Source organism: Nilaparvata lugens, chromosome 11, assembly GCF_014356525.2.
Source record: "Nilaparvata lugens isolate BPH chromosome 11, ASM1435652v1, whole genome shotgun sequence".
Lineage (NCBI taxonomy): Eukaryota > Metazoa > Arthropoda > Insecta > Hemiptera > Delphacidae > Nilaparvata > Nilaparvata lugens.
Genome location: NC_052514.1, coordinates 23,191,097 through 23,206,428, shown reverse-complemented (window position 1 = coordinate 23,206,428; position 15,332 = coordinate 23,191,097). Strand labels below are relative to the sequence as shown.

Sequence of the window (15,332 nt, the reverse complement as noted above, 5' to 3'; positions counted from 1 at the left end):
AGAGTACAATCTCACAACTATTTCTATACAAGATTTCAGTTGATATATTTGGTGAAAGACTTGAAATAAAACGTTCAAGTCGGAAACTACCTGATATTTTTTTAATTCTTTCATCGATTGATTATCATCAAAGCCAATATTGCTATTCGATGAGTTGTAGGCTATTACCCTTGCTTATCTCTTTTTTCATAGCTCTGAATGTTTTTATCTCTTCTAACTTATCATCAGCTTTAATATTCCACCATATGATACACAATTATTATTCTGAGTGCCACACTTCTGAGATAAGTTAGAATCTTGAAAGCTTAGTGATTGAGAGTTCTATGTTGTTATCGATCAAAATCAAGTTTCTAACAGCATTTATCATCAGAATAGTGAGAATAATGTTATTGAAGAGCTGATTATTCAGTTCATTGTAGAGTCTAATCTTTTCTACATGATTTTTATATAAGATGAGGTTCTCAATATGGGAAAGGTGAATTAGCTATTCAAGAATGAAGTATCGAAATAGGGTACATAATTGAAAGTTCCAGTAACTCGGGTTCAAGTTGTTCTAGTTTCAATTGCATTTGACTTTTGATTGCACTGATATGGGCTACAGCCTACAAGTAGTGGGCTACAAATGAATGCTTCAATTAAGTTCACTATGTGTAACTAATTCGTTAAGACCATTAATATTATTATGCAATATGCATTGTTGTGAACACATTGTATGCAATTGTAGTGTTTCTTTGTTTTGTGGAAAGTAATGGATGAGTCTCGAGAAGAAAATAGTTTAACTCTTCCCTAGAGAAAGAATACGCGCTCTCCTATGGTTTTATTCAACACTAATCACCGGCAGTAAATATCAGTAGAAGTAGATTCACTACTTCCGTTTTGATAACAGAGGTAGTGGTAAAGTACCTGCACTTGTTTATGAGAATATTTAATATGATTGATTATTGGTGACTCAACTATTGAAATGATTATTTGGTGGTGAAGACAAATTCATATTTAATTGGTATTTAATTTAGCACTTGGTAAAACAATGAAGGGACACGAATATCTCAACTATGTAACAGTCGCTTGGCATTGGCATCTTTTTCTTTTACATGAAATCAATCAATAGACGCTCCGGAGGATAATGATAATCTATATGATAAGAGAGATTAGGGTTGTGTTTGTTCGCATTAAAACATGCCAACTTGTGGATTGCATACCGGAAAAACGGGAATGATTTCAAATTTTGCACATAGATTCTGAAAGTATCAATCTCGTGCACCTTGAAGCCCAAATTTTAATTTTCCTTCTAGATTTTTCAGAATTTATATTCAAATTACATTCATGGGACATTAAATTTCATACGGCATACATTGTACATACCATGAATTTACATACCATACATTTACATACCATACACATATACATACCATACATTGTACATAACATACCATCTATATAGAACTTTAATCTGAAGAGACTACAATACAGATGGTTGAAATTGGCAAGTAAATTAATAAAAGTTCAATTTTGTCAGGCTGGCATTAAGTTGAGGAAGGTTTCTAAACAGGATTTGAGTTCTGTCACTTTATTAGGTTAGCACCAAGTTGAAGAACTCATCTATACTATAATAAAGGAAAGAACTGAATTATACTGGATAGGAAAATTATGTTAGACGCATTATCACGTCCAAACTACTGGACTGATTAACTTGAAATTTTGCATATAGATTTTCAATAGTTAACCGAGTATGGTTCTAGGCTTATTTCAAACTCTTCAAGATTACACTCGGTCAATTTTTTCAGTTTTTTAATTGACCCTTGCGGTGCATGGGTCTCCTGCTTGTAATGCATATACAATATTTAGTTCATATGAATTAATAAGTAAGCTTTAATGGTGGAGAAATATGATGGGTTTTTCTGTTCAACAAGATAATTATATGAGGACATCACCAGAAATCTGTTTTCCGTCACTAATGACTCATTTCTGTCTTATGAATTATTTTATTCAATTTTAGTACGTGTTGTGCTGTTCCGTAATCAATATTATTTACCACTCTTGCAATTCAATTTTTTGTCTTTTTTACTTACAAATTTCAGTCAGATTCAAGCTACTGAGTCGTGTTGAGGAATTACCTTGTAATAAATAAATGAATAAATACCTCAAATAAGAGAAAGTAATTTACTGCTGATACTATCAGAATTCTCGGATCTATATTAATGTGTATTCTCTATATATGGCACTGAGAAAGCCATTTCATTTACTTTTATAGAAATCAAATCAAATTAAATCAAATTTATTTCACCATAATAAATTTATACTATAAAAATAATAATCCTCAATACAAAGTTGAAAAAAAAAACATATTGATCAATATTTCATTATACACGAAAAACAACTTTGTCAAAACAAAATAACATGTTTGGCGCTGCCTGCTAAACCGAAGTTTGAGTGCTGGCAGCGATTATCAATTTTCAATGAAGAAATAAATATATGGAACAAGAATGAATATACATATGGAAGGAAATATAAATGAACATAGTTTAAATAAAAAGGAAAAGTTAATTCAAAAGTGTAATTTGAAGCAAAAAGGAAATAGAACTTTAAAAGGAATAGAACTTTGTAAGGAATCTACATTAAGCTCTTCACCACGACGTCCACGACTGTAGGCAATCTTGATGAGGAAATCTTCCATGAGCTGCATAGCCTATGTATAGCCCAAAATGGCATGAATAGTCAATTCTTCAAATAATTAGAAATAGGAATGGATTTGTCACAAACAATGAAGCAATTTACAATTATTCATTCAGTTATTAATGATTCTATCTTGTCTTTTTTCATTGGAAATAGGAATGGATTTGTCACACACAATGAAATAATTTCCAATTATTTAGTTGTTTTTTGCAGGAGGTGATAATGCAAGCATGAGTAGAACCGGCGTGGGCCGAGGCTGAGAGGCCGAAATGTGGCAATCATGGGGGGGCCTTGCCCCCGCCCTCGCCCTCGCCCTCGCCATGTGCCTGCTTCCAATATGCGGCACCCTGCACATGGAGGAGGGTGGAGGGGCGGCACTCGCCTTGTACCAGGAGCCACCCGTGAACTTGAAGGAGTCCAGCACGCCTAGGCTCAACTCCATCATTGTCAAGTCGAAGCCATACAGTGTCAACGATTCCCTGCAGCTGCTTCACCAGGTTAGTTGTTCAAAAATACTTAATAAAAGAAGGTGAAGATTTGTCCCAATAACTGATTTTGTCTTCAAGGTCTGTGATGGGTTCAAGTTTCTTTCTACCTGTAGTGGATAGGGCAACAGGTTGTTGGAAAGGCTCATTGTTCCTAGGTCTATGAATGCCCATTGTTGATGGCTAGTATGAAAGTTGGACCCAAAGGTAAATTGACTAATTTGTCATCTAAAGAGAGCACGATTTGGAGTAATGTGGAGTACTACTTTTAGGCTACACATGCGTATTGGCAAGTGGACCTATGGATTTAGGAGTTTGAGGACTATGATAAGAATTATTAGAAGTGTTATTACAAAGACCCCCTCTAATCTATCTTCACTCACTGATACGAAATTACACAGCTTAAGAAATTGAATATAATTATATATATAATTATTATGATTATGACGATTACTAACTAGGGTATGCTTTTGAGTTGATTCTTCATCAGTGAGGACTGTAAGCGTAATTTGGGGAAAGCAGGCCTTAATCACAACATTAAGCTATCAATATTCATAGTAGGCTTATCTCATTTACCATTTTGATACCTTTCAGCCACTATATGAGTAAAAATACAGCAAAAGTGAGATAACTTTGTCCAGAGAATTATTTGGCTCAAAATCATGTTGGTGATGATGATGATTCATGTAGCCTATGAGACGTACTATTTGACCTATTTAACGAGAAGATATTAAAGTAAAAGCATTGAGAAATCATACTCTCTAGAAGTCCATCTGTCTATGGTGAAAGAAACTGATTATGTGTGTGTCTATGGTAACAGTAAAAGATTATCTGTGTGCTGTAGACAGATAGATCTCTAGAGAGTATGATTTTTCAATGCTTTTACTTTATTTTCTCGTCAAATGAACTAGGTACTGAAACTCAAGGTTTAATAATTCGAAATAAGAAATTTGTGATGTAATAAGTTTGTAGTGCAATTTTATAGCATTTTCATACCGGCCAGTACGGGGTTGAATAATACGACCGGTTCGGATGTCTCATGGGTCCACAAAATATCTACACCGAAATGTGCGTTCTATAGTCAACAGCAACAAGGAAGGCTCAAAATCAAGAAAATGGACAAACTTTCCAACCATTATAGAACAATAGAAAAAGGATGAAGGAAGAAATATTACTATAAATATTCCAAAAAGTAGGTTATGCTCCATTCACTAGAATTCAGGTCCATTGTTCAGTCCAAACATTTGAAAACAGGAAAGTTAGAATTTAGATTTTTCACAAACCAAATTTAATAACAAAATAACACTCACTAATCACTTGAAACTGTAAAATAATGATTTGGCTTTGAAAATTTTGATATAGGTACTCTAATTCAAATAAAAAAAATAATGGATCTTGAATAAAATAATTTCGTTGGTCATGTCAACAAATCAAATAAGGTTGATCAAATCGGTTTATCTATAATTGCCAGATAATTATACTTCTCATGAGATCCGCTGATTGATTCAACAGCTGAACATAATTTTTCTGTCTCACTCCCACACACGCACTCGCATCTTCCATTATCGACAAACGACGAAATTAGCAGCTGTTTTCCCAAGGATGAATAATTATTATCCTTTTCATGTCCTTCAGCGAGTTTTACCAGGGATGAGTCCTAGTGCAATCGAATTTCCATTATCATAAACCTACTATGTTTCAAATTTCGTGAAAATCGTTAGAGCCGTTTACGAGATCCGTTGGACATAAATAAATAACCATATAAATAACCAAAATATATAAATATACACAGAAATTGATCGCTTAATATAATAGGATAGGATAGTGAACACTATAGTAACTATATAAACCATAATTATAACACTAACCTAATAGTAGCTTCTACTCACAAATAATTTAACACTTTGAACAAAAACAATTTTTCATAGCAGCTGCTATCACTAGTAGTATTATTATTACGTGTATGTTACAGACAGGCCGACAGACGTTAACGGTAGCAACTTAATATAGAACTTATAAATTAATGTTGTGTATTATTCAACTGAAATTATGTGTCGGCGCATAAAGTCTGTCTGTCTGACAGTCTGTGTAACAACTGCCAAATAGCATTGGTCTCTTCAAATGAATGGAAAAATTACAGAAATATCATGCAAATAATTGACCGAGCGAAGTGAGGTTTCAAGTCGACGGTTTGGCATTCCTCTTAATGTTTAAATGTTTATATGTTGCGCATTTATTGCGAAACGCGGTAATAGATTTTCATGAAATTTGACAGGTATGTTCCTTTTTAAATTGCGCGTCGACATATATACAAGGTTTTTGGAAATTTTGCTTTTCAAGGATAATATAAAAGGAAAAAGGAGCCTCCTTCACACGCCAATATTAGAGTAAAAATCAGACTATAGAATTATTCATCATAAATCAGCTGTCGAGTGGATTATAAATCGCATGCAATTTAATATCTCAATGTAACTTGGTAAAAAATCAGCAGCTGTGGAGACTATATATTGCATGCCTCATTGAATGCAATTTTATGCACTATTGAATATAGGATGCAAAGAGCTTATAACAGCTTGTCTGGGCGCCTAGATGGCCTCTTCTGGTTTTCTCGCGCTTAATTCCGGAAATAAAAGCGTCATATTATGATAATTGAATCTTGTGTAAGCATGATCTGATCAAATAAATAGTTGGAGTAACAGTGTGGATGTGCATATGGTTTGGGACGTCGTTCAGTTACAAATGTTATTTATTCTATTGATAAAATTTTTGTTAATTATTAGTTATTATAGTCTTTAATTTTTATAAATTTTGAATCCTCAATTTGTTTTATTTTTAATTTTTTAATAACTGCGCGAGGTCTACTGTTCACAGAGCTACTAGTTATTCCAGCTGACTGATAAATGTTAAATCAAAACAATTTTTTTCTTATGCACTTAATGTTATTTTTATATTCTGAAAAAGGACGAAGGAGTGAGTTAATTTTGTTGTCCAACGAACTTGGCCTGTAAAAAGGTTTGATAAATAAATACCGTAACATTTTATTGTCGAACATTTGCATGGATGAAGAATTGACGTTCAAAATTTGAAGCTGATTAATCAATACTCTTTAAAGTCCTTGTCGAACATACAAAAAGGCAGAAAACGACTTTGACCTTCAAGTCAAAAGTGAGAACTTCGCTAACCCTCGATCTACTAAGTTGATACCGGTACCGAACTTGATGATTTTTTCTTCTTCTTGTGGTTCCTTCTCCTATCAGAGGTTGAAACTCATCACAGTGATTCTCACTTTTGATTACTATAAAATGGTAACTACGAGGTGGCCAGAGGTGTATATCCATGGAATGCACAATAATTTGAGTTGTCACATCATTCATTTATTTATCAATACAGGAATACAGGTACAAATAATTATATGATATGATCGAGATAGGAGAACAGGCTCAGCTTGATACTCCTTTTTTTATAAATCAAATCTTCCAACAAATATAATGTTATTTTCAAACTTCCATGAATACAAACCCAATATCCGTTTGAGAATCATATGAACTGAGAAGTGAAATATGTGTGAAATTGAATAAAGAATAATATCTAACTCAATAACCATTCCACTCTTCATCAATCTTCAGTCAACTCGACTTTGTAAAGTGAAAGTTGAAAATTCACTAAAGTTTGACTGAACTATGACTAAACGTAGTTTACAAAACATTGATTGTGGTGAACTAGTGGGCCTACTCGTCTGTTCAACACACTCGCTAACTAACTCACTAGGTGACAGCTAGTTCTAAACAACTTGGTCTTGTTTTGGCAATCAATGATTTCTTTGTCAAGCTCTAAACATGTTCATTATAAAGAAAATGAACTGATATTCGATTTCATTCGATCTGGTTTCAATTTGATTTCAATAAAAAATTACTCTTTTAATAAGCATAGGCTTCTCTATCTATCAGAAAATCATAGCTCTTGTTAAACATGCTTCCTTCTTTCTTGTGTGCTCGTGATAGAGGCAATTTCCACATATTTTCCTAGGAGATTCCTTCTTATTTTGTTCATAATATTCAGATTAGCAGGAGAGCATAATCAGAAATCTGTTTTCCGTCACTAATGACTCATTTCTGTCGTATGAATTATTTTATTCAATTGTAGTACGTGTTGTGCTGTTCAGTAATCAATATTATTTACCACTCTTGCAATGCAATTTAGATTCAAATTCTCTGTGTTCCAAATTTTTTGTCTTCTTTACTTACAAATTTCAGTCAGATTCAAGCTACTGAGTCGTGTTGAGGAATTACCTTGTAATAAATAAATGAATAAATACCTCAAATAAGAGAGAGTAATTTACTGCTGATACTATCAGAATTCTCGGATCTATATTAATGTTTATTCTCTATATACTGCATTGAGAAGGCCATTTACGTTGATAGAAATCAAATCAAATTTTTTTTCTCCATAATAAAAATTATACTATAAAAATAATAATCCTCAATACAAAGTTGAAAAAAAACATATTGATCAATATTTCATTATACACGAAAAACAACTTTGTCAAAACAAAATAACATGTTTGGCGCTGCCTGCAAAACCGAAGTTTGAGTGCTGGCAGCGATTATCAATTTTCAATGAAGAAATAAATATATGAAACAAGAATGAATATACATATGGAAGGAAATATAAATGAACATAGTTTAAATAAAAAGGAAAAATTAATTGAAAAGTGTAATTTGAAGCAAAAAGGAAATAGAACTTTAAAAGGAATAGAACTTTGTAAGGAATCTACATTAAGCTCTTCACCACGACTGTAGGCTATCTTGATGAGGGAATCTTCCATGAGCTGCATAGCCTATGTAACAAAATGGCATGAAAAGTCAATTTTTCACATAATTGGAAATAGGATTTATCATTGTGACCCGTGATGGTATTTTTAAACCCTCTACCACACCTAACATAATTCTGTAACCGGAGATATCTTTGTCTCTATTTGGTTAATCTTCCAAAATATATAAGAATAAATGTGGTTCGATAGTCATTCTTGCAGACTATACCACCGCTGGCCACCAATTTAAACGGAGGGGTATTGTTTCTTCTCTTCTATAATATTTACCAATATTATGCTATCAAATCTCTATTTGAATCCTTTATTGGTTGGGAGCTTTTAGTGGATTCGTTCATTCCAATGCACAGATTATCATCATAAACTAATTGTCACCTATTCTAGCAGCTAGCAACTACGAGTCAGGAACTTCAATGACAAATACTAATAAAATTTAACTTCAGGTTTATTGAACTCTAAGTAAATAGAACGAATTAATAAGAGTCAGGTAACATGTCGAATTTTCAAACAGAACAAAGTTATTCAGCAATTGATTCACAAAAAAAATATATTCAATACCAGTCTACATATTTTGGGAACCTGCTAACTTGCTGCATTTAAATTTGGGCCTCAGTCATTCTATGAAATTAAATTTTGAGCTTAATAAGAAAAACAACAAAAGTTCGGCACTCACCATTTTAACAATATTCAAACTTGGACTCTTCAGAAACACTCACATACGCTTCAATAAAACTCACTATACTTGAACTCACACGCACAAATAATTTCCTGATTCTACTCCTACCATAAAATTTGGTTTTCTATTCAACTAGATAAAAATTACTGATAACTGAAAACTTAACAATTTGTCCCTCTGAATGGGCTCATTTCCCATTCAGAGGACCGAGGCTCGCACACCGTTACATGTTTTTTCGTTCGCGTCTCAATACCAAGTGTGGCCCCTTCACTGAAAATTGTTCCCCCTCCACGAGCGTTGAGCACAACTTTCAGTGGAAAAGCCAAAGCTGCAAAAAGGAGGTCAATGCTCGTACAATTCCCAAATACAGTAGCTTTTTCGACAAGAAATTGAAACTGCACTTGGAAAATGCACGAAAATTGCTTTAATTTTGACAACTAGGCAACAAGTTAGCAAATTCCAACAAGACAGAGTCAAATATTCTCACACTAAAACGCAGGGTTCAACAAACAGTAAAATCAAAGTTCATTTCAGTTCAAAAACCTGAAAAACAATATAAGAAACACAAAAACAACTACAATAATACCCTCTCAATATCACACTATTACATCATAAACAATGAAGCAATTTACAATAATTATTCATTCAGTTATTAATGATTTGTCACACACAATGAAATAATTTCCAATTATTCAGTTGTTTTTTGCAGGAGGTGATAATGCAAGCATGAGTAGAACCGGCGTGGGCCGAGGCTGAGAGGCCGAAATGTGGCAATCATGGGGGGGCCTTGCCCCCGCCCTTGCCCTCGCCCTCGCCATGTGCCTGCTTCCAATATGCGGCACCCTGCACATGGAGGAGGGTGGAGGGGCGGCACTCGCCTTGTACCAGGAACCATCCGTGAACTTGAAGGAGTCCAGCACGCCTAGGCTCAACTCCATTATTGTCAAGTCGAAGCCATACAGTGTCAACGATTCCCTGCAGCTGCTTCACCAGGTTAGTTGTTCAAAAATACTCTTAATAGAAGAATGTGAAGATTTGTCCCAATAACTGATTTTGTCTTCAAGGTCTGTGATGGGTCCAAGTTTTTTTCTACCTGTGAAAGGGATTCCTACCTGTGGATAGGGCAACAGGTTGTTGGAAAGGTTCATTGTTCCTACGTCTATAAATGCCCATTGTTGATGGCTAGTATGAAAGTTGGACCCAAAGGTAAATTGACTAATTTGTCATCTAAAGAGAGCACCATTTGGAGTAATGCGGAGTACTAGGCTACACATGCGTAGCCCATTGGCAAGTGGACCTATGGATGAGTTTGAGGACTATGATAATAATTATTACAAGTGTTATTACAAAGACCCCCCCTAATCTATCTTTACTCACTGATACGAAATTACACAGCTTAAGAAATTGAATATAATTATATATAATTATTATGATTATGACGATTACTAACTATGCTTTTGAGTTGATTATTCATCAGTGAGGACTGTAAGCGTAATTTGGAGAAAGCAGGCCTTAATCACAACATTAAGCTATCAATATTCATAGTAGGCTTATCTCATTTGCCATTTTGATACATTTCAGCTACTATATGAGTAAAAATACAGAAAAAGTGAGATCACTTTGTCCAGAGAATTATTTGGCTCAGAATCATGTTGGTGATGATGATGATTCATGTAGCCTATGAGACGTACTATTTGACCTATTTGACGAGAAGATATTAAAGTAAAAGCATTGAGAAATCATACTCTCTAGAAGTTTATCTGTCTATGGTGAAAGAAACTGATTATGTGTGTGTCTATGGTAACAGTAAAAGATTATCTGTGTGCTGTAGACAGATAGATCTCTAGAGAGTATGATTTTTCAATGCTTTTACTTCATTTTCTCGTCAAATGAACTAGGTACTGAAACTCAAGATTTAACCAGTAGCGGCTCGTGATCTTCTAGCTTGGGGGTTCAACCTCATGATCTATTGGAGAAAAAGGTAAAGAGGATATAGAGTATTGAGCATAATCAAGTGTAAAGGTGATCAATAATAATTTTAAGGAATAATACCCCAAAGATTGAGCATATTTTCTACAAATATAAATATTTTGTCCTGTTCATATTTTTCTTGTTTGATTTTTACTTCGGGAGTTGGTCACCATTATGTTTTATTTCACAACTACCCTGAATATCAATATTGTTTGTATTCAACAAATACTGAACCTTATTCATATTTCTTTATCAAAATGCTGTTACAGTAACACAATAATTATATTCTCACTCTCACTAAAAAAAATGGACACCACTAGAAATACTCACGAATACACGAAACACACTAGAAATTACTATATTCTTCTACACGCAAAACAAATTTATATAACAAGAAATGCAGTGAGATCTATCACAACTGTAAACAGTGTATACCCGATACCATACCGTATAACCTCAAAACTGTCACGCTTAGGCTACTTCTTGTTTACCGCTTTTTTACTGTTTACTGCCTCCAAATTTAAATTTATTGGTTATAAGCAAGTTCAAGATGGCACTGTATCCGTATCACGAATACTCACGATTCATTCCGAGGTTTACCGAATGCTTCACTTGCCTTGGCTAGGTTCGGCTACTCTCGGATGAACTAGTGCAAAATTGGTTCAGACAGGATTGTGAACCAAATCCGTGCTAGCAAACCGATTCCCCTCCTCAGTTCCACTACCTCACCCAGCCCTGTTTTTGGGTTCACATCAGGGAATGAACACTGCTTTCCACCTCCACCCGTCTCGTCATCCCATTCGGTGCTGTTTCAAGCAAGCCACTCCGGGATCTCAGGCACCGGCAGCAAAACATCAACGTTAAGTTTACATAGATCAAAAATGTTGTGATGTAATTTAATGAGAATAAAATAAAAATATAATTATTTGAGTAGCAAATTCATCATTGTATAGGAAGTTGATTCAATTCTGGGGGTTCAATGAACCATTGAACACATAGGACGAGCCGCCACTGGATTTAACTCGAAATAAGAAATTTGTGGTGTAATGAGTTTGTAGTGCAATTTTATAGCATTTTTATACCGGCCAGTACGGGGTTGAATAATACGACTGGTTCGGACGTCTCATGGGTCCACAAAATATCTACACCGAAATGTGCGTTCTATAGTCAACAGCAACAAGGAAGGCTCAAAATCAAGAAAATGGTCAAACTTTCCAACTATTATAGAACAATAGAAAAAGGATGAAGGAAGAAATATTACTATAAATATTCCGAAAAGTAGGTTATGTTCCATTCATTAGAATTCAGGTCCAATGTTCAGTCCAAACATTTGAAAACAGGAAAGTTAGAATTTAGATTTTTCACAAACCAAATTTAATAACAACATAATAACACTCACTAATCACTTGAAACTGTAAAATAATGATTGGCTCTGAACATTTTGATATAGGTACTCTAATTCAAATGAAAAAATAATGGATCTTGAATAAAATAATTTCGTTGGTCATGTCAACAAATCAAATAAGGTTGATCAAATCAGTTTATCTATAATTGCCAGATAATTATACTTCTCATGAGATCCGCTGATTGATTCAACAGCTGAACATAATTTTTCTGTCTCACTCCCACACACGCACTCGCATCTTCCCTTATCGACAAACGACGAAATTAGCAGCTGTTTTCCCAAGGATGAATAATTATTATCCTTTTCATGTCCTTCAGCGAGTTTTATCAGGGATGAGTCGTAGTGCAATCGAATTTCCATTATCATAAACGTACTATGTTTCAAATTTCGTGAAAATCGTTAGAGCCGTTTACGAGATCCGTTGAAAATAAATAAATAACCATTTATAATTAAACATATAAATAACCAAATATAAAAATATACACAGAAATTGATCGCTTAATATAATAGGATAGGATAGTGAACACTACAGTGACTATATAAACCATAATTATAACACTAGCCTAATAGTAGCTTCTACTCACAAATTTAACACTTTGAACAAAAACCATTTTTCATAGCAACTGCTATCACAAGTAGTATTAATTACGTGTATGTTACAGACAGGCAGACAGACGTTAACGGTACGGTAGCGACTTAATATAGAACTTATAAATTAATGTTGTGTATTATTCAACTGAAATTATGTGTCGGCGCATAAAGTCTGTCTGTCTGACAGTCTGTGTAACAACTGCCAAATAGCATTGGTCTCTTCAAATGAATTGAAAAATTACAGAAATAGCATGCAAATAATTGACCGAGCAAAGTGAGGTTTCAAGTCGACGGTTTGGCATTTCTCTTAATGTTTAAATGTTCATATGTTGCGCATTTATGGCGAAACGCAGTGATAGATTCTCATGAAATTTGACAGGTTCCTTTTTAAATTGCGCGTCGACGTATATACAAGGTTTTTGGAAATTTTGCTTTTCAAGGATAATATAAAAGGAAAAAGGAGCCTACTTCAAAAGCCAATATTAGAGTAAAAATCAGACTATAAATTATTCATCATAAATCAGCTGTCGAGTGGATTATAAATCGCATGCCATGACGCATGCAATTTAATATCTCAATGTAACTTGGTAAAAAATCAGCAGCTGTTTAGACTATATATTGCATGCCTCATCGCATGCCTCATTGAATGCAATTTTCATGCACTATTAAATAATAGGATGCAAAGAACTTATAACAGCTTGTCTTGGCGCCTGGATGTCTTCTGGTTTTCTCGCGCTAAATTCCAGAAAGCGTTATATTATGATAATTTAATCTTGTGTAAGCTAAATGCGCGAGGTCTACTTCTCACAGAACTACTAGTTATTCCAGCTGACTGATAAATGTTAAATCAAAACAATTTTTTTCTTATGCACTTGATGTTATTTTTATATCCTGAAAAAGGACGAAGGAGTGAGTCAATTTTGTTGTCCAACGAACTTGACCTGTAAAAAGGTTTGATAAATAAATAACATTTTATTGTCATGGAACATTTGCATGGATGAAGAATTGACGTTCAAAATTTGAAACTGATTAATCAATACTCTCTAAAGTCCTTGTCGAACATACAAAAAGGCAGAAAACGACTTTGACCTTCAAGTCAAAAGTGAGAACTTCGCTAACCCTCGATCTACTAAGTTGATACCGGTACCGAACTTGATGATTTCTTCTTCTTATTGTGGTTCCTTCTCCTATCAGAGGTTGAAACTCATCACAGAGATTCTCACTTTTGATGACTATAAACTGGTAACTACGAGGTGGCCAGAGGTGTATATCCATGAAATGCACAATAATTTGAGTTGTCACATCATTCATTTATTTATCAATACAGGAATACAGGTACAAATAATTATATGATATGATCGAGATAGGACAACAGGCTCAGCTTGATACTCCTTTTTTATAAATCAAATCTTCAACAAATATAATGTTATTTTCAAACTTCCATGAATACAAACCCAATATCCGTTTGAGAATTATATGAACTGAGAAGTGAGATATGTGTGAAATTGAATAAAGAATAATATCTAACTCAATAACCATTCCACTCTTCATCAATCTTCAGTGAACTCGACTTTGTAAAGTGAAAGTTGAAAATTCACTAAAGTTTGACTGAACTATGACTAAACGTAGTTTACAAAACATTGATTGTGGTGAACTAGTGGGCCTACTCGTCTGTTCAACACACTCGCTAACTAACTCACTAAGTGACAGCTAGTTCTAAACAACTTGGTCTTGTTTTGGCAATCAATGATTTCTTTGTCAAGCTCTAAACTTGTTCATTCCTAAAGAAAATGAACTGATATTCGATTTCATTCGATCTGGTTTCAATTTGATTTCAATAAAAAAATTACTCTTTTAATAAGCATAGGCTTCTCTATCTATCAGAAAATCATAGCTCTTGTTAAACATGCTTCCTTCTTTCTTGTGTGCTCGTGATAGAGGCAATTTCCACATATTTTCCTAGGAGATTCCTTCTTATTTTGTTCATAATATTCAGATTAGCAGGAGAGCATAATCAGAACTGATTGCTCCACATTACAAAAATAAATGTGAGTTTACGTTGCTTACAGAATTGTACCAACATTTCATTCATGATGGGACTCTTTACTTTCATATGAATTAATGATTCAATCTCTGAAGTTTCCATTATCAGTCCTATCCTATGCTCCTCAGCTCCCCATTTGGCAAAATACATTTTTTGTTAAATTCCGTAGAGCCATATTACTTCTAAATACACATCGAAAGGATGATTTGAAACGAACAGTTGAAAATAATATATCCAATTGTCACTAGACAATATTAATCCTGATTATAAATTGAATGAATAAATGAATGGGGATAATATGAAAAATCACAGTTATTTCGAAGTTCAGTTTGTAAATATCAAAGGGTTGATTAACATCCGATGTTAGAAATCAATAACATACCTAAACTATATCCTTTAGAAATAGTATAGGTCTACTATCTTGTCTTTACTACCATATAATTTGTAATCTTTAATCAAGAACATCTGAAAAAAGAGACTTATCTTTTACTATTTTTCAGTCTTTTACTGTGCCCTATCATCAATTATATATAGGCTCGGCATTGCTATCTCTCAATATTCTCCTCTGCAACTTCCTTCTTCATACTTCCTTTCTGTTATTTTCTTCCTTCCTTCTTCATCCTTTAATTTTACTTCAGCCATTACTCACGCTCTACCTT

At 34.0% G+C, this 15,332-nt stretch overlaps 1 protein-coding gene across 3 annotated transcripts in view; it reads left to right on the top strand.

Moving 5' to 3' along the window:
* LOC111055705 overlaps positions 1–15,332 on the top strand; it is a 44,214-nt gene that overhangs the window by 18,731 nt on the left and 10,151 nt on the right. Inside the window, exon 2 of one of the 3 annotated variants that reach the window (XM_039437905.1) lies at positions 2,874–3,170. In XM_039437905.1, coding sequence (XP_039293839.1) covers positions 2,943–3,170 — 228 coding nt within the window. In that variant the 5' untranslated portion in view covers positions 2,874–2,942. Of the gene's footprint in view, positions 1–2,873; positions 3,171–9,377; positions 9,656–15,332 lie in introns of those variants that run through there. The other 2 variants (XM_022342971.2, XM_039437904.1) reach the window with 2 other exon arrangements.